The 22,523-nt window shown below is 37.9% G+C and overlaps 1 protein-coding gene across 3 annotated transcripts in view; it reads right to left on the bottom strand.

Moving 5' to 3' along the window:
- Positions 1–5,142: 5,142 nt before the first annotated feature.
- LOC150090272 (zeta-crystallin-like) overlaps positions 5,143–22,523 on the bottom strand; it is a 109,687-nt gene continuing 92,306 nt past the window's right edge. For all 3 annotated transcript variants that reach the window (XM_090369047.1, XM_090369045.1, XM_090369046.1), the window contains one exon: positions 5,143–5,375. In XM_090369047.1, coding sequence (XP_090225173.1) covers positions 5,190–5,375 — 186 coding nt within the window. In that variant the 3' untranslated portion in view covers positions 5,143–5,189. The remainder of the gene's footprint in view (positions 5,376–22,523) is intronic.

Raw genomic sequence — 22,523 nt, 5'->3', positions numbered from 1 at the left:
TTTTTGCGAATACTTCTCATATAATAACTTTCTTTATACAGTTATAATAGCACTTCTCTTTTCACCACTCAGTTCCTTATTTCTTGCCACGTTTATCAATAAACACACAAAACTTGCACCATTCTTTCTGAATGATGGGTGTTTGATTTTATAAGTTACAGCTCTTACTCCTCAATTTATATTATTGCAAAACATGCTAGAATCATCTAAAGGTCTCATTCAGGAGCCACCTAAACTTTTCTGGAGTATTTTCGAATAGTCTAGAAATTTCTTAATTACTATTTAATTTTTTTTTTTATTTTTATACATAACAGAAAATATTTTAATAAAAATTGGTAAACAAGCTGGTCCTATTTTAATAAAAACTTTGAAAATTAAGAAAAATGAAAGGTGATTCCAAATTTTTAGAGGAGAGTATATGTACACATGGCATATGTGTACATACAAAGGCTGATTATGAAGCCTTATGAAGATTATATATAATTTAGATTTTATCGAAATTTTACAAAATTTAGAATAACTTCCCTATGCCCTCAATGTTATAAAATTATTTAATATTTCTACAAAAGAAAATTATTTAACTAAAATAACTGTTAAATTAAAATTACTAATATTCAAAAAAAATTGATTATTTAAATAAATTAAAAAAGAAATTAAAGATAAATAAGATAATAATCATAACATAAATAAAATAAGATAAATTAAAAAAATTAATATTTAATCACAAACTTAATAATGTACACTTATTTAATTTGCTTCAAAATCACTTTATTAATTTCAACACTGTAGTACTATGCAAATTATATTTAAAAAGAACACTGATACTAAATTGATGTTTTATGATTCTTTAATTGGAATTTTGGAAACATTACGTGAGTTTGGTCAAATCATCTTTCATGTCAGCCTGACTTTGTCCAAACATTTAATATCCCTAAAGCATACATATAGTTCCATCAGAGTACTCTATTACAGTGATTCCCAACCTATGGATCCCTACTCAAATATGGTTAGGGAATCACAGGCTGAAAAAATTTACTAAGCATTGTGAAAGTATATTTATATTTAATAAAATGCTGGCAAACATATTAACTATGTTGCTTCCTACATCACAACACACAGTGATAAATTTATGCTAATTCTTAAAAGATGCCCATCCAGCTTTACTTTTTTGTTAACTCATAATCAGCTGGCATCCCCCAATCTTAACATGTACACATGGTTTTCATTAAAGCAGCAATCTGACAACTGTTTTAGCAAAATCCTACTTATGCAGGTGTTTTATTAGTATAGCACTGTATTGTTAATTTGATTTAACTCTTTATTTGAAAAAGACTTCAGCAAAAAGAAGGTAAATTGACAAATACAGCAAGTACAGATTTACTTCAATAATTATACAAGGTGTGGAAGGACTGTAATGCATCCTATGCATGGATATTTTTTCCAATGGATTACTAAAACCAAATAAACTGCAATGACATTTAAATGCTGAAGATGATCAATTTAAGTGGTGTACATTTCTTTCCTTTGGTGCAAATAGGGTGAACCTCCATTTAATGCATGTGATGTTATAATTTCACAGATTCCCCATGGAAGACCCTCTCTCTCCCAAAATTTACTTGGGTCAAAATTTACAAAGCTTACAGAATTGTAAAAATAGACCACATTTTCAAAAAAAGGTTAGGAAATACTGTTCTAGGAGCTTCCTCACATGAACTAAAAATGATAGTCCATGGCTGCTTAGTTAACATGATCCACTGCCACAGGCCATCCAACTGAAGAGGACTGAGTTTGATTCCTGTCTATTATTCAAGGAATTCTCTAGGCTTCTTCAATCAGGTACTGAAGTTGGCTCATCTCGGGTGCAGGGTAGAGTTTTTCTCGTAAAATTTTCCATGTAAACCTCTACAGCATCTTATGTAGATGCACTCCCTGAACATCAGTTCAACTCCAGCTTGGTACACTGTGATGATTAAAGCTTTCTGTAAAAGGCCCAAAATCTGTGTAATGTTATGTTTGTGCAGTGTGTTTTTGTTTAGTTCTCTGGCTACTTTGCCACCAAGAAGGCATCACCTGGAAAGCCTACAAGGAGCCCATCTACATGAGGAGCAGGTGGGACACACCTCAAAATGTAAGAAATCTGACATTGAAAACCTGTTCTATAGCTGTTACTGCCCTAATGACAAAAAAAAAAAAAAAAAAAAAAACATAGACCAGTGGGTACCAGCAAATAATCCCATACCAAAAAAGTTTTTTTTTTTTTTTTTTTTTTAAATTTTGGATAGTGAATATGTAAAATATTAAAAGAAGCCTAGAGACATTTAGCCGGTAGGTAAAACATAAGTGGAGCCATTTCAGGTTAAAAAACACCCTTAAATTTGGATTTTATTAAATAATAATAAAAAAAAAATCGTGAGTTATTCCATCCAGGTATTTCTGCCTGCACAATGCTGCAAATTGCATGCACACACAGACATGGTAAAGACAAAAGATACATGGCGAGTATTATGATTTTTTAAAATGAAACCCCCAAGCACAATGGCATCAGAACCTATAGTACTTACTACTGTGCATGGGTAAGGTTGAGAAGATGAAAGAAGATACTTATTAACATTAGACTTGAATTACTCTAGATTGTAATTTTCAGTAGATAAGTATGAAGGGAGGATGTTCCTGAAAATGGAAGTTGAAGGAATAAATGAGGAAGAAGAAAAGTTGGTTCAGCGAGTCTGAAGTTGGACAGTAAAACGATGCTGACTGGTTGTTTCAAATGGTATGGAAGAGAGAGCGGGCCATTAGAAAAGACAATTCAGAAGAACAATGCCCACTGATGTAGAAAAGGCATGCAAGCAGAACACATATGAGACAGAGAAAGCAGAAACTTTGTTAGAGATGGGTCATTAATTAACCTAACTGCCCTCTTTTGAATGGATCTAGAAGCCTGGGAGATTTTGGGGGCACTGTTTCTGATGTGGGAACAATATTTCATGGTAGGGTTTATTTGGACAAGAAGCAAGTTTTCTACTCTTGGCCTGTTCAAAATCTAGTTTGGACTGATTAATAACTGCTTTACAATTGTTGCAAGCTTTGGTGTAGACAGAAAATGAACCTGGAGATTTTGACACAAGTCAATTACGATATGCAACATTCTTATCTTGAACAGCTGTAGCAGATTTATTTGAAAACCATGGTTTAGACAAGGGATGAGATTTTTTTAAGGTGGAGTGGGGAATAAAATATTTTATTCCTACAAGAATAATTTCACTGGCACAATCTGAGCAAACATTGACAACTGAAGATTTAAAACAGTAATCTAACAAAGGAAAAGGAAAAAAGAAATCTTGCAGATCATCCCATTTTTGTAATTCCAAACAATATAAGGCTGAAAATGGCCAAGAGAGAAAGGCTCCATTGGAGAAGAGACAATCACCAATTTGTGGTCTGAGGTGACAGAGGACCACTCATCTCGACCGTGTATTTAGAAGGATTGTGTGTGAGAAAAAGATCAAACGTGTTGGCTGTGGTTGGGATTGCCCGGTATTCTGGTAGGTAAATGAACAAGCTGTGTGAGGTCAGTAGTAACTGCAAAAGCCTCAGCATCTCAACCAGCTGGGTACGTGACTAGAAAACAGAAGCCAGCTGGAGTAGTGAACATTAAAATCATCAAGGCAAATTACCTCAGTTAGAATGGTTGGACTGGAGAAAGTCAAGTTTCAAAGAGAGGAAGTCAGAGTTCCACATGATTAGTGGAGTTGAGAGAATGATAGAGGCAACAGATGAATTTGATGGACTAGGGTAGAGAAATTTTAAGCCACAGTAGATCAAAAAGAGATTCCAAATCACCAAGCCTCCCATAGGAAATATCAAAGTAGATATATGCACAAGTACCACCTTCGAAACAAAAGGAATCGTACAACAAATAATTAGGACAACTGAGATGAGCAGTAGTTGAATCAAGATATAATTGGGATTGTCAGAAGTGTAAGTGGAAATGGACATAACTGAGATTGGAAATGAGACCATATATATTTATGAAATGAATGAGGAAGTGTTTGGGAGGTTTAGATCTTTTCAGATAAGTTCGTTCTATTATTATTATTAGCCATATGGTGCAAGGAAGCCTGAGGCTTTTGCTGCATCAGCCAAAAAAATTTTTCTGAATTACCCCGAGAGAGAGTTTGTTAATATGCGGTGGTCATTTCCTGATCTTTCCACATCCTCCATATTTGGTGGTCACGGGCTTGAACCCCGGTCTAATCAAGAAGCGTGTGCTACACACTGCTGCTCCTGCCCACCTAGCTACGGAGAGAGGGAGAGAGAGAGAGAGAGAGAGAGAGAAGAATGAAGATATCCAGCTGAGCCCCTGGGGTTAAATTAGTTGACCATTAATGATGTATTCAGTAGTAAGAAAAGGTGGGAAGGACTTGTTGTATGTAGTAATAAAATTTTTGGATGTGGTGTACACATAGGAAGTATATACCCAGCTCCTTTACATAATGTTGCCTCGACAATTGCCCCCACATACACTACACAACATGTACTTGGACTCCCTCCAGTTACTATCTGACAGAGTAGAGGCAGTAAGATTATACACTTAGTTGATCCGGAAACCTCCTACAGAGTTACTAATAGGTTCGGTATGGTGGACTATCTGGCATCTGACCTACTAAACACCATTTTAGAGCTGAGAGAGGATTAGCTAACCAATATAGGAGTGAAATGGGAGATGACTATGAAAGAAAGGAAAGTTGCTTCACTACACACAGCTGCATTTGAGGAAATCATGTCACTGGATGATAATGAAGTTCCATAGTGATGTGTGTATAGTTTGAATGACCACCTTCTCAAAATAAATTAACATATTAAAATAAAATCACTACAATAAAGTATTCCCCCTATTATGTACTGCAAATTTCATTTGGAGTGGACTGTGGCTGCCACCCTATTTCAAGATGAAAGATCAAAATAAAAACAATCTATAACGAAATCCAGAACACCCAGAACTTTCTGATATTTCTCTACTTTCATGTGAACAAGGGTGCAGAGGAGAGAGAGAGAGAGAGAGAGAGAGAGAGAGATGTGTGGTTCTCATGGCTTTGCTTCTGTTTTTGGAAATAGGTTGAAAATATTACACACAAAGATATGAAAAATAACTGTTTAATTTCATTTACGTACACTTTTCTCCAGCAATATTATTTCAAATCTTTCTCATTTTCATTTAGTAGAATGACTAGTTTGCCTTTAGCTCCTTTTGAATGCATAATGTCATGATGTGCCTCTGCAACCTGATCAAGAGAATAGACTTTGTCTATAACTGGCTTAACCCATCCTTGCTTAATTCCATTTAGCACAGCTGATGAAGTTTCTTTCCATTCTTCCTATATTAAATGAATAAACAAACATAAGTTAATCAAACACACAAAAATTATGATTCACAATATGATTTCAACTTTTTTAGAATATTTTTATTAAATATCGGTCACTTTATCTGTTATCTAATCTGTCAAATATCTGTAATTAGTAATTTAAAAGCAATGCCTCTGTAGCAATACTGTGGCTATGTTTTCAAAAAAAAGTCTCAAACCATTGGCTACAGTGGCTATGTATTAGGAAAAGATCTGAGACCATTCATAAATGGCCCCCTTTTCAAACGAGTTAGTATTTGTCAGTTACTAACTAACTCGTTAGTTAGTTAGTCTTGGATAAATGTGGAAGTGAATAATTGGAAGTGCAAACTAACTCTGTGAACATATACACTAATCTGGCATTTGGGTATTTGGTAACTCAAATAAACTGGTACCTAAGTGGGCCAGACAGCACATTAAATGTTTTTTCTCTTTATCCCCCCTTGAATCTGACATGTAGAATAAATGAAAATTTCATTGCACAGTACTGTAATTTAAAAAAAAAATAAATTTTTTTTAATTTTTAGTACTGTAATAAAATTATTTATATACATTTCTTGCCATTGCTCAAACCTTGAAATGAATACAATAATGTAAAATATTTTAGAATTAAAGTATGTTTGTGTTCTGCAATTAATTTATGGCATGGAGAAATTTGTTAGTAGGTTAAGTGATTGTCTGTTGCTATTTTAGGAAAATCAGATTAGCAATTCACCGATAATTCACTAGTGGGAAACTGCAAAGAAATTTTGTCCTGCAATTATACAATGAAGCATTAGGCTGACATAATGCATTTTAATTTTCATGTTTGTATACACTGATACAGCAACTTTTATTCGATTGTATTTCATTTGGAGAATTATAAATAAATATTCAAAGATTATTCATTAATGACATTATACTGTACAGGGTGGGCATATAGCATTCATCACATTACAAACTGTTACAAAAAGAAAAGTATACCAGAGAAAGAATATAAGAAAATGATATTCAATTTCACTCGAACAGTTGTCCAGTAGCATCACAGAAGGCAAATGTTGTTTGTTTGGGCTTATGGTACAAGGGCAACTGGGCCATAATGTGTCCACACAGAAGCAAATGTATGTGCTGTTGACAAGTGCATTGAGTTAATTTAAACTTTGAACTTTAGTGTGATATACTTCTTCCTTAATGTAACCCTAAAAGAAAAAAAAAATCCAGAGGGATTATATTTGGCAAGTTGGGGTGAGTAAAAAATGGGTTCTCTTCATCCAATTTCTTGGCCTGGAAATGGGTCAGGCCACAAAAGCAGCCCATGCAAAAGCCTATTATTGCTTGTATGAAAAAAAATTTTTGAGTTGTTCTTTCAAATAAAATTTCTTTATCTGGTGTACTCTTCTCTTTATGGCAGTTTCTAATATGGTGAATAATATGTGCTTGCTCTTTACAACTTGTGGAGCATTGTTTTTGTGCACAAAGTTTGTAGGTGGGGTATTCATAACTTGGAGGTATTCACAACCCTGTAATATATCCTGTGCATTTTTCAATCTGCGTTGCTCTGATATGCTGGTAAAATTAGTTTAACATATAGAATAAAAATTAATCATAAAGAAATTTGAAAGCTCTTAATTTTCATAGTTTATTAGATTCCAGTCATATTACAGCACGAATTTGTCACAAACTGCTTCAGGAAACTACAGCAAAGTTTTCCAATGGGACCAAAATACTTAATTTACACAATTTACAAAAATAAATTTTATCATAATTGAATTGTTGGTTCTTCTCTTATGTATAATGTTACAGAGCAAAAAGAACAATTTAAACAACTGATCGGGTTTCACTGATAATTTAGTCTTTGCTATTTGTTTTGCATAGTTTTTATTTTATTATACAGTGGATTCCGGTTATTTGGACTTCAGTTATAGCTCGGACACAGCATGGTTTTGTTAACGGAAAGTCTTGCCTGACCAATTTAATTGGATACTATGATGTGGTCACAAAGGAACTGGATGCAGGGAATAACTTTGATATCATATACAGTAAACCCCCGCTATTCGCGGGGGTTACGTTCCTGAGAAATTCCGCGAATACTGAAAATGCGAATACTGAGTTATGGCGCCCATGGTAATAAAAGGGTTCCGTTCCAAAGTATGAAATATATAACAAAAATTAGTCTAAAATTTTGTCTGTACGTATTATGTGTATTTACCTACATAATATGACTATGTACATAGACAAACGTAGAGAGTAAGTACATAAAAAAAAAAAAAAAGCATAAGGCATCGAAATGAAAATAAGAAACAATTTATTAAATGTAATACTGTACATATTTATTAGACATTTTAAAGAAACCTTTCAAAAACATATCAAGAACATGGGTTGCTGGGCGAAAAATAACCATATCGATTTTTAAATCTTTCAAACCAGCCTTTGCTGGCTAAAAAACTTATCCCACCAGTGCTTTCACCAGTTTCACTAAAGTGTTGATAAAGGTGTTTTGCCTTTTCACGAATGATGAGTGAACTTAACGGAATTTTATTTTGAGTTCGGTCTTCTATCCACAGATTTAAAGCCTTTTCCATTTTTTTTTATTTCACATCACGAGTTACAGAACAAATTTTTGATGCAATTAGCGCGTTTTCACGGACACCAGGGCGGATTTTTTCTTCCGATTTCTTGATTGATCGTACCGTTGACTCGTTGATTTTATAATGTTTTGCCACTGAGGAGACACTTTCACCATTAGAAATTTTGTCTAACAGTTTTACTCGCTAATGTCATCACCTTCTTTGATCTTTTCACAATTCCCTTTTTATTCGCAGCCATATTTTTGTAGGATTAGAAAAGAACTTGTCCACAATAAAGTCACTTTCTTTTAACTTTAACACGCTCGAAAAAGTCTGTTTACATCAACACATTGCAAAATGGTAGATTTTTCACTTTTGTAAACGTATCAATTAAAAGCAAGAGATAAAACCTTCTATGACAAGCGCATTACACATACTGAACAAGGATTAGCTTAAAACATCCGCACTCGCGATTTTGTCACCCCCCACCCATTGAGCGCAGGACACTTCCTTTTTACACCTTTTAAGTTATTTTTACTCATTTTTAGAGAATAAAGCACAATTACAAAATGAGGAGGCACACTTGATACACATAAAGCTGTGAGCGTGTAGCAACTGAATAAACAACACCATAAAGGCAGAGATAACTCTATTAACACGTCACTAGCTCACATTTTACATTTCTGGGGGTTACTACCATAAAACAATAAAAACAATTTCCAGTTGCGTTCCTGCTAGTGGAATCTGTTATAAACTGGTAGTGAACTCTAATTGCATTTGCGATAATACCAATAGCTGGAATTGTGTTGGTTTTTACGTTATTATGGTGAAATGTGTTTCCCCTTCACTGCTATAAAAAAATAAATACATTTTCAGAATCTTCTCTTCATTCCTATCGTGTTGCGTTCAGTTGGGGTGATTCCGCGTTCGACTGCCATTTCTTGTAAACACAAAGGCGAATCGTGTATAAGCGAATTCGGTTCGTGTTATATAAGATATCGTTCCCCTATTTATAAATCGTGTAAGATCGAATTAGTGTAGTGTAAACACGTGTTATACGACGACTGACTGTACTACTCTGTGGACTGGGCAAAATGATTTTAGCCACACCCATGTTTTTTTCATGGCGGAAAATGTTCACGGCGCTTTAAAATTCACATTTTTTTAGGTTTAAATCAGCGACCGCGAATACGCGAAACCGCGAATACAGATACCGCGAATAGCGGGGGTTTACTGTATTTGGATCTTAGAAAGGCTTTTGATACTGTTGTGCATGGAAGACTGCTGAACAAATTGGAGCAGTGTGGCATTGGAGGCAAATTGCTGCTATGGATAAAGGGATGGTTGAGTGGAAGAAGACAGAGAGTGGTAATCAATGGACACTGCTCATTGTGGACTAATGTTATTAGTGGAGTCCCTCAGGATGCAGTGTTGGGTCCATTGTCATTGTTATTTATAAATGATATTGATGATGGTATATCAAGCTTAATGTCCAAGTTTGCAGACAATACGAAGGTTGGCAGGGTTGTTAAGTACACTAATGACAGTACGCTGCTGCAAAAGGATCTAGAAAAGTTGAGCAGATGGGCTGACAGGTGGCAAATGAAGTTTAACATTGATAAATGTAAAGTACTACATATGGGAAACAGTAACCCCAGAGCAATGTATCAACTCTGTGGTACTACACTGACAGTGGCAGAGAATGAAAAGGACCTGGGGGGTAATTGTGCAGGCAGATATGAAGTTCTCTTAGCAGTGCAGACGGGCTGCGAGAGTAGCTCATGGTGTCTTATCAATGATATACAGGAATTTTTCTAGCAGGGATAAGAAGGCGGTTATTCCCTTGTATAAGGCAAGAGTAGTTTAGTGTCTGGAGACTAGGCACCTGCGAGGTGATCTGATTGAGGTGTATAAAGCCTTGAATGGTTTGAGCTTGCTCAATGCTAATGGGATTCTTCCTCTTGCTCAGAATAATCACCTGAGAGGGCATAAATTCAAATTGAGGAAAGACAGATGTAACATAGATGTGCGTAAATTTGCCTTTAACCAGCGGGTAGTTGTTTGGTGGAACAGACTTTCATACTTTGTTGTGGAAGTTGATAGCCTAAATAAATTTAAGGCTCAGCTGGACAGGTATTTCGAACGAACGGAGGGGTGAAATGGAAGTTTTTTTTTTTTGGCTGATGCTGCATAAGCTTGCTTTCTTGCATCATATGCCTCTACTAATGCTAATGCTAATGCTAACATGCCATTTAATCGGGGAGGGAGGAAACTGCAGCACTGGAGATTATCCTACTTTTGTCTCAGACCGTACCATGTGGTTCGGTCAGATTTCTGGAGGTCACAACCATAAAATAATATAAACAATTAGTAGTCACCCTGTTTACTGGGCTTTTCTGTTAGTGCAATCTATCATAAACGGATAGTAAACTCGACTTTATTGAATTTGCGATAATACCGACAGCTGGAATTCAATGGGTTATTACGGTGAAATGTGTTTACACTTCCATGGAATCTTCAATCATATAAAAAAATTAATTTTCAGAATCTTCTCTTCATTCCTATTTTTAAAACCAACCTTTGCTTTGTTTGTCACTCTTTCTCCCAGGGTAAGACCTGGAGGGTTTAAAAAAAAAAAAAAAAAAAAAATTTTTTTTGCAAGTGTATTTAACAAGAACAGAACAGTGATTCTCAATTTCAACTTTAGGGTACTTCTGGGAGATTTGATAAATCCAGGTTTTAGCTAGGCAGGAAAAACTCCTCAACTAATTAATTATTAGATATTCGTAATAGAGCCAAAGGCAAGTTAAGGCAATGACTCCAGAAAACCAGTAGAATGTCATCTGGACTACGAGGAAAGCTCGTTATCCTTTATGTGTTTTAAAGAATATTTCATATGTCAGTGAGAAATCATTCCTCTTAAGACTACATTGAATGAAAGAAAAAAAAAAAAAAAAAGGTTACAATAAGCTGAACTTGGTTATTTTTAAGAAATTTATTATAGTTACACACAGAGCGTACAAATAAAGAAGAAATATATGAGCTTTCGGCTATATGGTAGCCTTCATCAGAATTAAAAATACATGAATGGCAGTTGGAATGGAGATGTGCACTGCCAGGTGCGTGAGACGCGAGGTTTAATTGTTTGTTGACGCTTGTGGCTGTGACGCATGATGACGTGGCCAGCGTTTGTCCAATGATAGAACTACTGACTCTGTGATCGGGTTGACTTGGCAACCACTGTTCCTGTTCAAGGATTTATCCGAAGATTTTATATTTAACGATTCCAACCAGGTACGCTTTAGGTAATGGTGGGATCTGTCTACCACCACGACATCGCGGTGTGGGTCGATGTCGTGGTGGGTTGTCCAGACATGCTCGGCGATAGCTGAGTGTTCTACATCTGCTAAACGGATCGCTCTTTTGTGCTCCGAGAGACGTTTCTCGAGTCGACGTCCAGTCTCTCCAAAGTAGCAGCTAGTGCAGTCACGGCAAGAGATGCGGTAGACCAAACCGCTCTGCAGAAGGGTGGGGACAGGTGTTTTCACGTTGGAAATGAAAGAACGCAGTTTCTTGCCTGGGAGTTGGATGCACTTTATCCCGTGTGTTCTTAGGATTCTACCGATCTGTTGTGACAGGTTGGGGTAGTATGGGATAAATGCCCTCGTGGATGGCTCGTCACCGTTGGTGTTGTAGCTGGTCGTCACGATGTCACGTGTCTGTAGATCACACCTGTCGAGGACGTCAATGGGGTAGCCACACCTCGTAAGGTCTACTTTGACCCTGGTGATCTCTTTGCGTCTTTCATCAGCGGAGCTGGAGTGTGTCCAGGCGCGAGTAAGCAAGGTTCGGGCAGTGGAGAGGAGGTGGCCTCGCGCGTGTGCTGACCGGAAGTTGGTAAACTGGCCAGCACACATGGGCTTACGATAAACTGTAGTCCTCAGGTATGTGTCTTCACGTCGGACAAGTGTATCTAGGTATGGTAAAGAGTTGTTCGACTCCAGCTCAATCGTGAATTTTATGAAGGGCGATAGTGAGTTGAGGTATGATAGAAGTCGCTGACCTGAGTCTCTAGGGATGACCACGAACACATCGTCAACATAGCGACACCAAAAGGCGATGTGATCTGGTGCGTGTGTAAACGCACGTCCCTCTAACTCCTCCATCACGATGTTTGCTGTGACTGAGCTGACAGGGGAACCCATGGCCGTGCCATGTATCTGCTGGTAGACTGAGTCATTAAATATGATCGCACCCCCTGTTAAGCACAGTCTGAGGGCGGCGGAAATGTCATCGGGTGTGAGACCAGTTCTTTCGTTGAGGGTTCTATCATTGTCCAAGAGTTGTTTTGCACAAGAAATGGCAAGTTCCACAGGGATGGAGGTAAAGAGCGATATGACGTCGAACGATGCCATAACTTGATCCTGCGAGATTGATACAGTGCGAATCCTTTTTATGAATTCAACACTGCTGGAGACGGTGTGGGTGGTCTTGCCAACTAGAGGAGAAAGAAGTCTCGAGACAAATTTAGACAGCTCGTAAGTCGGTGAACCACAGCAGGATACAATTGGTCTCAGTGGTGTGTCTTCTTTGTGCACTTTCGGTAGGCCGTAAAACCGTGGGATCTGACATCCGGAGGCACTGAGGTGATTACGGGTTGACTGTGTGATCTTCCCTTGTTTCAGCCAACTGTTGATGAGGATATTCACCTCTGATTCCCATCGTTCTAAAACTCTGTTGGGGTTGATGGTCAGGGGTTTGTATACGGTAGTATCTCGTAAAAGTAGTAGCGCTTTCGCCATGTAATCAGTGTGGTCCATTACAACCGTACGGCGGCCTTTGTCTGCCGGTAGAATGACGATGGACGAATCCTGTTTCAATGCCTTGAGGGCAGAAAACTGTGTACGGTTGAGGTTTGAAGAGACGGGGCGAGCACGGTGTAGAACTGCTGCAGTCTTCAAGCGGATTGTGTTGGCTACATCTTCTGGGAGGCGTGATAAGCTGGCTTCCACACCTAAGGCGATGTCGGTGATCGGCGGGTGCTTAGGAAGAACGGCAAATGTCATGCCAAGAGTCAATAAGTTTATTTGGTCTGCAGATAACTGTTTGCTGCTTAGGTTCAATACGAAGTCCGTGGAATTTGTGAGAGGGGTATTACGTTGGCTGCGAAATTGACGGGATTCATTAATCAAATTATTAAACTTACGTTTCTGTCGGGCACAATAAAGATCTGATTCTCTGACGGCCTGGTGACATAAAGTGTTGACCACATCGGTGTAAACGGGATCGGGAATCAGAGTCTTAAGGTCGGCTAGTAGGGTTGCCTTGCTCGCTGAAGCACGTTGTATGTCATGATGGAGGCAGCCGATCCATATGCGCAGAGTTTTGAGGCCGAAGTTCCGACAGGCACGTCTCATGCGCTCATTAGAAAAAGGATTCGCACTGTATCAATCTCGCAGGATCAAGTTATGGCATCGTTCGACGTCATATCGCTCTTTACCTCCATCCCTGTGGAACTTTATCCCGTGTGTTCTTAGGATTCTCAGCTATCGCCGAGCATGTCTGGACAACCCACCACGACATCGACCCACACCGCGATGTCGTAGTGGTAGACAGATCCCACCATTACCTAAAGCGTACCTGGTTGGAATCGTTAAATATAAAATCTTCGGATAAATCCTTGAACAGGAACAGTGGTTGCCAAGTCAACCCGATCACAGAGTCAGTAGTTCTATCATTGGACAAACGCTGGCCACGTCATCATGCGTCACAGCCACAAGCGTCAACAAACAATTAAACCTCGCGTCTCACGCACCTGGCAGTGCACATCTCCATTCCAACTGCCATTCATGTATTTTTAATTCTGATGAAGGCTACCATATAGCCGTAAGCTCATATATTTCTTCTTTATTTGTACGCTCTGTGTGTAACTATAATAAATTTCTTAATGAATCCAGAGTGCGTAGGCCTGTTTCGTTATGTTCGTACTATTCTTGGCCAACCAGCATATGACATGGTCGTGAGACTACAGAAAGATTTTATCTTTATAGCCCGTAGCAGACAACACCTGAGGTTTGCGCATAGGTGCAAAGCTAACGAGATTATACCGAAAGGGTTTCGCTACAAACAACCGTTTTCTAATGAGCGCATGAGACGTGCCTGTCGGAACTTCGGCCTCAAAACTCTGCGCATATGGATCGGCTGCCTCCATCATGACATACAACGTGCTTCAGCGAGCAAGGCAACCCTACTAGCCGACCTTAAGACTCTGATTCCCGATCCCGTTTACACCGATGTGGTCAACACTTTATGTCACCAGGCCGTCAGAGAATCAGATCTTTATTGTGCCCGACAGAAACGTAAGTTTAATAATTTGATTAATGAATCCCGTCAATTTCGCAGCCAACGTAATACCCCTCTCACAAATTCCACGGACTTCGTATTGAACCTAAGCAGCAAACAGTTATCTGCAGACCAAATAAACTTATTGACTCTTGGCATGACATTTGCCGTTCTTCCTAAGCACCCGCCGATCACCGACATCGCCTTAGGTGTGGAAGCCAGCTTATCACGCCTCCCAGAAGATGTAGCCAACACAATCCGCTTGAAGACTGCAGCAGTTCTACACCGTGCTCGCCCCGTCTCTTCAAACCTCAACCGTACACAGTTTTCTGCCCTCAAGGCATTGAAACAGGATTCGTCCATCGTCATTCTACCGGCAGACAAAGGCCGCCGTACGGTTGTAATGGACCACACTGATTACATGGCGAAAGCGCTACTACTTTTACGAGATACTACCGTATACAAACCCCTGACCATCAACCCCAACAGAGTTTTAGAACGATGGGAATCAGAGGTGAATATCCTCATCAACAGTTGGCTGAAACAAGGGAAGATCACACAGTCAACCCGTAATCACCTCAGTGCCTCCGGATGTCAGATCCCACGGTTTTACGGCCTACCGAAAGTGCACAAAGAAGACACACCACTGAGACCAATTGTATCCTGCTGTGGTTCACCGACTTACGAGCTGTCTAAATTTGTCTCGAGACTTCTTTCTCCTCTAGTTGGCAAGACCACCCACACCGTCTCCAGCAGTGTTGAATTCATAAAAAGGATTCGCACTGTATCAATCTCGCAGGATCAAGTTATGGCATCGTTCGACGTCATATCGCTCTTTACCTCCATCCCTGTGGAACTTGCCATTTCTTGTGCAAAACAACTCTTGGACAATGATAGAACCCTCAACGAAAGAACTGGTCTCACACCCGATGACATTTCCGCCGCCCTCAGACTGTGCTTAACAGGGGGTGCGATCATATTTAATGACTCAGTCTACCAGCAGATACATGGCACGGCCATGGGTTCCCGTCAGCTCAGTCACAGCAAACATCGTGATGGAGGAGTTAGAGGGACGTGCGTTTACACACGCACCAGATCACATCGCCTTTTGGTGTCGCTATGTTGACGATGTGTTCGTGGTCATCCCTAGAGACTCAGGTCAGCGACTTCTATCATACCTCAACTCACTATCGCCCTTCATAAAATTCACGATTGAGCTGGAGTCGAACAACTCTTTACCATACCTAGATACACTTGTCCGACGTGAAGACACATACCTGAGGACTACAGTTTATCGTAAGCCCATGTGTGCTGGCCAGTTTACCAACTTCCGGTCAGCACACGCGCGAGGCCACCTCCTCTCCACTGCCCGAACCTTGCTTACTCGCGCCTGGACACACTCCAGCTCCGCTGATGAAAGACGCAAAGAGATCACCAGGGTCAAAGTAGACCTTACGAGGTGTGGCTACCCCATTGACGTCCTCGACAGGTGTGATCTACAGACACGTGACATCGTGACGACCAGCTACAACACCAACGGTGACGAGCCATCCACGAGGGCATTTATCCCATACTACCCCAACCTGTCACAACAGATCGGTAGAATCCTAAGAACACACGGGATAAAGTGCATCCAACTCCCAGGCAAGAAACTGCGTTCTTTCATTTCCAACGTGAAAACACCTGTCCCCACCCTTCTGCAGAGCGGTTTGGTCTACCGCATCTCTTGCCGTGACTGCACTAGCTGCTACTTTGGAGAGACTGGACGTCGACTCGAGAAACGTCTCTCGGAGCACAAAAGAGCGATCCGTTTAGCAGATGTAGAACACTCAGCTATCGCCGAGCATGTCTGGACAACCCACCACGACATCGACCCACACCGCGATGTCGTGGTGGTAGACAGATCCCACCATTACCTAAAGCGTACCTGGTTGGAATCGTTAAATATAAAATCTTCGGATAAATCCTTGAACAGGAACAGTGGTTGCCAAGTCAACCCGATCACAGAGTCAGTAGTTCTATCATTGGACAAACGCTGGCCACGTCATCATGCGTCACAGCCACAAGCGTCAACAAACAATTAAACCTCGCGTCTCACGCACCTGGCAGTGCACATCTCCATTCCAACTGCCATTCATGTATTTTTAATTCTGATGAAGGCTACCATATAGCCGAAAGCTCATATATTTCTTCTTTATTTGTACGCTCTGTGTGTAACTATAATAAATTTCTTAATGAATCCAGAGCGCGTAGGCCTGTTTCGTTATGTTGGTTATTTTTATCTAACCATATTGTACAAAGTAGTGTGCAAATGCTTTTGCTAATTTCCTGGAATCAGATATTTTCATTCAGCTTAATAGTGAATTTTGATACACTGATAACCTGTTTAAGCTTATGAAATGCTAAGGTGGTTGGTAGTTTATGTCAAAGTGAGAATCCTCCATAGAATTAATATGACTATAACACAGATTGGAAATAAAATGATTTTTCTTTTCTTAATACAGTTAACCCACAATTTTATAGACCTTGATTTAACAGATGAAAAAAATTTGACTAAGACTAGTGTGTATTTTGAGTGTGTCCAGGAGACAAAAAAATCGAAAGCACATATTCAATCGTGGAAGTCAATAGCATGTGTCCCCATCTATCTATGGATACATGCTTGACTGTGCTTTGTTAACATTTACAACATATCATTATGGCCCTAAGAAGACCCATGAAAAGAGAAAGTGCGAGCAATTCAGCACTGCGTAGAAATTAAAGCTGTTTGAGAAGTTAGATTCTGGGTGGCTGTTTCTCGCATTGGTAAAAAACATGGCATGAAAAAACAAGTTGTGTCAGGTATTGTAAAAAGCAAGGCTAGAGTCTGACTCTCAAGATTCACTAGCATCTCAATTTTGGCTTCTTAACTCTAACTCTGAATCAAGTTTTTCTAGGAACTAATAGATGGTCATGGTAATAGATGGTATAAACCAATAATGTAAACATATATAAAAACTTGCTTTTTCTTGTTTAATTTTATTTTGGCATTTCTAATACATAAATATACAGAGTATCTGTTTAAAGTTTCAATTATGTAGGGTGCAAATGGTCTCAAAAAAAAAAAAAACTTCTGATTTCATAAATACCCCTTCTCACTATTAGCCGGTAAAATTAAAGCTTTACTGTATTATGATTATTACAAATAAAATGCCAGTTTCAGTAAATTTAGTGTGTCTGCAATTTCACCCAGACATGACAGAAGGTATCATATTATATGCTGAAAGCCTTGTGAATTAACTCAAGACTTGGGGGAATATGCAAAGCTCTAGGGGGGAAATTCTTAACAGCATGGCCTGTATTTGTAGGTAGAAGGAATATATTTTGTAGAGATGGTATTTATTTGAACAAAGATTGGGCAAGGATTTTTTCCAGTATCACTGAGGATGCCTTAAGGGTTGAGGGAATTGCTAGTTTGGGGGGGAGGAAGGTTAATTTAGATCAGCATTTATCTGATGATGTGGGTCAAAGTAATGCTTGCAATCACCTCAAGAATTCTAGTTTGTTGCCACAACAGCCAACATTGATAAGATGTTCTGAGAGTAGCAACATTTCAAATGAGTTGAAGTAAAGCTTTGCATATAAACCTAAATAACTTCAAGAGTTGTGTCAAGGTAGTTAACTATAGAAGATTACTTAGTCTTAAATGTGTCTACAGTAATCTGAAAAGTGTCAATAAAATGGCTGAATTTGAACTCCTGGTTAGGACAACTAACGCTGACATAATAGGGCTAACAGAAATGTGGTGACATCTGGCAATTAGGGATGACAAATTCCACTATGGTATTTATAATGTATTTAGAAAAGATAGAGGGGGGTAGTGTGTTCATGCTTCTTATCAAAATCAGCTTGAGCATGAAAAGAACTTTTGCTGAATCAGAAGTTACATCTGCCAGCATAGCATGGTGTGGGTTAGTTGGAAGCAAAGGTATGACAGTGAGAGTACTCTATAGACTAGAAATTGTGAAGAGTATGATGGGTCTCTATGTGAAGATGGAATGGGCAAGCAAGCGTGACTGTTTTATTATGGGTGACTTCAATCTGTCCCTAATTGAATGGAATAAGTGGGAGGAAAACTCAACATGGGGGAACAAAATTTTTAAATAAACTAGATCATTATTATTTGTATCAACATTTTAGAGAAAATACTAGATGTAAAAATATTCTTGACCTCATCATTACTTACAAATCAGATGACATCACAGTGCTTAAAGTACAGGAACCATTGCTAGGTAGTGATCGCATAATCATTAGTTTGAAGATAAAGAAAGATGATGTAGTTAAAGGTTTTAATTTCAGAAGAGGGGACTATGGCAATTTAAAGACACTATATGGCAGGGATGGTCAACTTAATTTGTGATGCGATCTACTTTTTTTCTTCAAAATGTGCCGCGATCTACCATCTCAAGAATTTAATTGCACATGGTTAAAAAAGTTAATCAACACATATTGAAAAATGTTTACAAATTTTAAAATTAAATACAATTCAGAAAGCTTATTTTAAATTCATATTTAAATTTTTAAGTTATGTGAAGTTCGTGTCTTCGTGTTATCTGCCAAGCTTTCAAAATCAGGGATATATTGTAATAAGGCCAACCGTAAAGAAGCTTCTGTATGCAAGTCCATTTTTCATGTAAGAGTAGAGCAATTCTTCGTCTTTGTTTGTTTCAAATACGAAAAGGCCGATTCACATAGATATGTGGAACCAAAACAGGAATTTAAAAGTTCACTGCAATTTTTTACATTTGAGTACTTTTCTCAGCAAACATATTTCTGAAAGTCTTTTTCTGTGATCTAGCTTTTAGGAATATATCGTTTCGCAATTAGATAGTATGAATCAGAGCTGTAATACTCAATATGTTCTACGTTGATATTAATATTTGTAAAATAATAAGAGGAGTTTACCTCAACATAGTACGTAGAACACTTGCTTATGTTAGTGTTATATGTACTATATTGAGGTAAACTCCTCTTATTATTTTACAAATCGTTTTGCAATGTAATAATTTCATTTTCAAGTAATATTTTCTCCATGTGAAAAATCTCAGCAATTTTTTCTGCAATTTGTTTCATATCTAAGTCGACATTAAATGGATAAGAAATATATTGAAAAATGTCTTCAATTGTTTTAAAATCACTGAATCTGATTTCAATATCATGCACAACTTTCTCAATTTCAGAAACATATTTCTTACTATTAAATTCAAAAACAGGATATTTTTGCAAATGATCTTGCATATTTGCAAAATGATTGAATTTTTTTTTTCGTTGAGATCCTTATCTATTGCCAAAATTTGATATTTATATGCAGAAATACTACTAATCACGTCACCCACATTTTTATTTTTTCCTTGTAATTCCAAATTCAGATCACCTAATTTACTGGTAAAATCTGCCAAAAAAGCCAGATCACACAACCACCCCGTATCTTGTAGCTGCTGATAATCATCTCCTGTTTGATCAACAAATTTTTAATTTCATTCAGAAAATTTCGAAATCTCTGTAGAAACTTATTCCGACTCAGCCACCTCATGTGTGTATAATATCATATCTTATTCATTTTCATCGAGATGCATTTTGAAAAGTCTCCTTTGAAGAGATTGTCCTCTGATGGAATTCACGATTTAGAAAGCTATATCCATAACACTTTTAGTATTTAATCTTTTTCTGGCTAACATTTGTTGGTGGATGGTACTATGGTAACTCAAAAAATCTGGGAATTCATCACATTTTGGCACAATGCGATGAATCCGTTAAGATGCCCTGTCATTGCTTTAGCTCCATCTGTTGTTATTTATTATTTTTTCAATAAAATTTTTGAATGCATTAAATATAACACGACCTCTAGTTCTTTCTTTTAACGAAACCATACCCAGAAGTTCTTCTCTAGTGGCAAAATCATCAAAAACTATATGAACAAAAACGAGCAACTGAGCTGTACCACTGATGTCTGTAGATTCATCCAGTTGTGAAGAAAAGGACACACAATTAGCAATATGAGCACGCAATTGTTCGCTCACATTTTTACTAATTTTTTTGATGCATCATGTCACAGTATTTCGAGATAATTGCAGAGCACTTTTAATTTCATTTTTGTTCTTAAAATTTTCAAAAAGAGAATCTGTTATTTCTAAAAATGCATCTTTGATGAATTGACCATCAGAAAATGGTTTGCATTTTTTTGCAAGAAGATGAATCACCTTTAAATGATGCTACAGTTACTGCTGTAGATTGTAAGTTAGGTATCACGAAGAAATTTTGTTGTGTGAATAATCTGGATTTAAGTGCTTTTAATTTCTTTTTTCTAAGGTCACTATTAGGTGGAAAATCTGATTGATATTTACCATGGAGTGCATTGAAGTGGCTTTCTAAATTTCCTTTTTTGGGTATAGCCATGGAAGCATTGCAAATTGAAGAATATGTTTCTTTTATCATTACAAAAAAAGAATTCTAGTTCTCACTCTGGATGAAAATGATGCATTTTACTCCTTTTCATAGTATTCATTTTAAATCAAACGGTATTAAATTAAAGTACGAGCATTGTCCAGTTATTAATATTAAGTAAGCTAAATAAGAATTTGACACATACACTATGCTCTCCGCAATGTAACTGCGTGAATTTTCACTAGACAAGTCTAGCGGCTGCACGCCGACAAGTGTAATCACGTGGTTCAACGGATTTGCAATAAGCATATGCAGTGGGGCTCATAATAATAACATTTAGATATTGACTAATCTATTTTTTATATATATTTAAAATTCATCACGATCGACTTGTTAGCCACCGCTGCTATACGGCATCTAAATAATTTGGAAAATTGCAGAGGGAAGGAGAATAGGTTTGAATTATGGAATACCTATAAAGCAAAAATCACAGAAGTCACAAATGTATATATAACATTAAGAAAATACTGTGAGGAGGATGCCAAAATGGATGAATACGGAGCTTGCCAGTCTAATAGAGAAGAAAATGACAGCATGGGAAAGTTACACAGCAATGAAAAGTACTGAATCCTACAACAGCTACAAGTTGATCTGTAACAGTATCACAAACAAAGTTAGGGAGGCAAAGACTAAGTATGAGAAAAACTGGCTACAAGAGCAAAGAATGGGGACAAGTAATTTTTAATGTATGTGAATACAAAGAAGGAAACAAATCAGACTGGACCCTTGTGTACTGGGTGTAGGAAAGTCTGATATAATCCAACTGATGTTGCTGATGAACTGAATAGGTACTCTGTAATACTTTACTGACAAAAGACCCTGCTGATGAGAGGCTGTGCGAGTGAGTTTGTGCCATATGAAATTAGTGTTTTCGAAAATTTACTGATTATTGGAAAAACTTGAGCATAAAGGCAAGTAAGGCTCCTAGCATTGATGGCATATATCTAGTAATTTTGAGGAAAATGGCCAGAGAGTGCATTAAACCAGTGAGGTTAATTATGAGGGTATCACTGGACTCAGGGAAAATTCCTTTGGATTGGAAAAGTGCCAGTCTATTTAAAATACATAAAGGTGGTTCTAAGAGTGAAGCCACTAACTACAGATTGGTTAGTCTGAATTCAGTGGTGGTAGGTAAAGTCTTAAAAGCTATGATTAACAGTACAATTCAGGGACATTTAGAAAGAAATGGCATTCTGAAGGACACAAAAAATGGTTTTGTTAAGGGACAGGTTTAACTAACCTAGTAAGCTCTTTTGACACAGTTACTTATATCTGGATGTAGGAAACAATTTCAACATAATTTATTTGGATTTTAGCAAAGCATTTGACTGCGTGCCGTGTGAGAGGTTACTGTATAAGCTGGAACAAGTTAGGATTACTGGAAAGATTCTAAAACAGACTGAAGGGTGGCTGCAGGGCAGAAGGCTGTGATATTCTTCAGATTAATACAACACCAGAAGTGGGATTCCCCAAGGATCGGTTCTTGGATCCCTGTTGTTTCTGATTTTCATAAATGACATCAATGAAGGGATAAAGGGTATGATTTCAAAATTTCCTGATGACTTAAAGATTGGGAGAGTCATTAATGATCAGTGCCAAGCAGTGCTCCTTCAGGATGACCTAACAGGCTTCAAAAATGGTCAGTAAAGTGGCAACTATGTTTTAATGCAGCAAAATGCAAGGTCTTACACTTGAGGAATAGCACTACCAAAATAATACACTTTCTGGGGTTGAATTAAAAATTGCACAG

This window comes from Mastigoproctus giganteus, chromosome 2, assembly GCF_048544385.1.
Source record: "Mastigoproctus giganteus isolate SK-2022 chromosome 2, ASM4854438v1, whole genome shotgun sequence".
NCBI classification, from domain to species: Eukaryota; Metazoa; Arthropoda; class Arachnida; order Uropygi; family Thelyphonidae; genus Mastigoproctus; species Mastigoproctus giganteus.
This window is presented reverse-complemented; position numbering and strand designations above follow the sequence as displayed.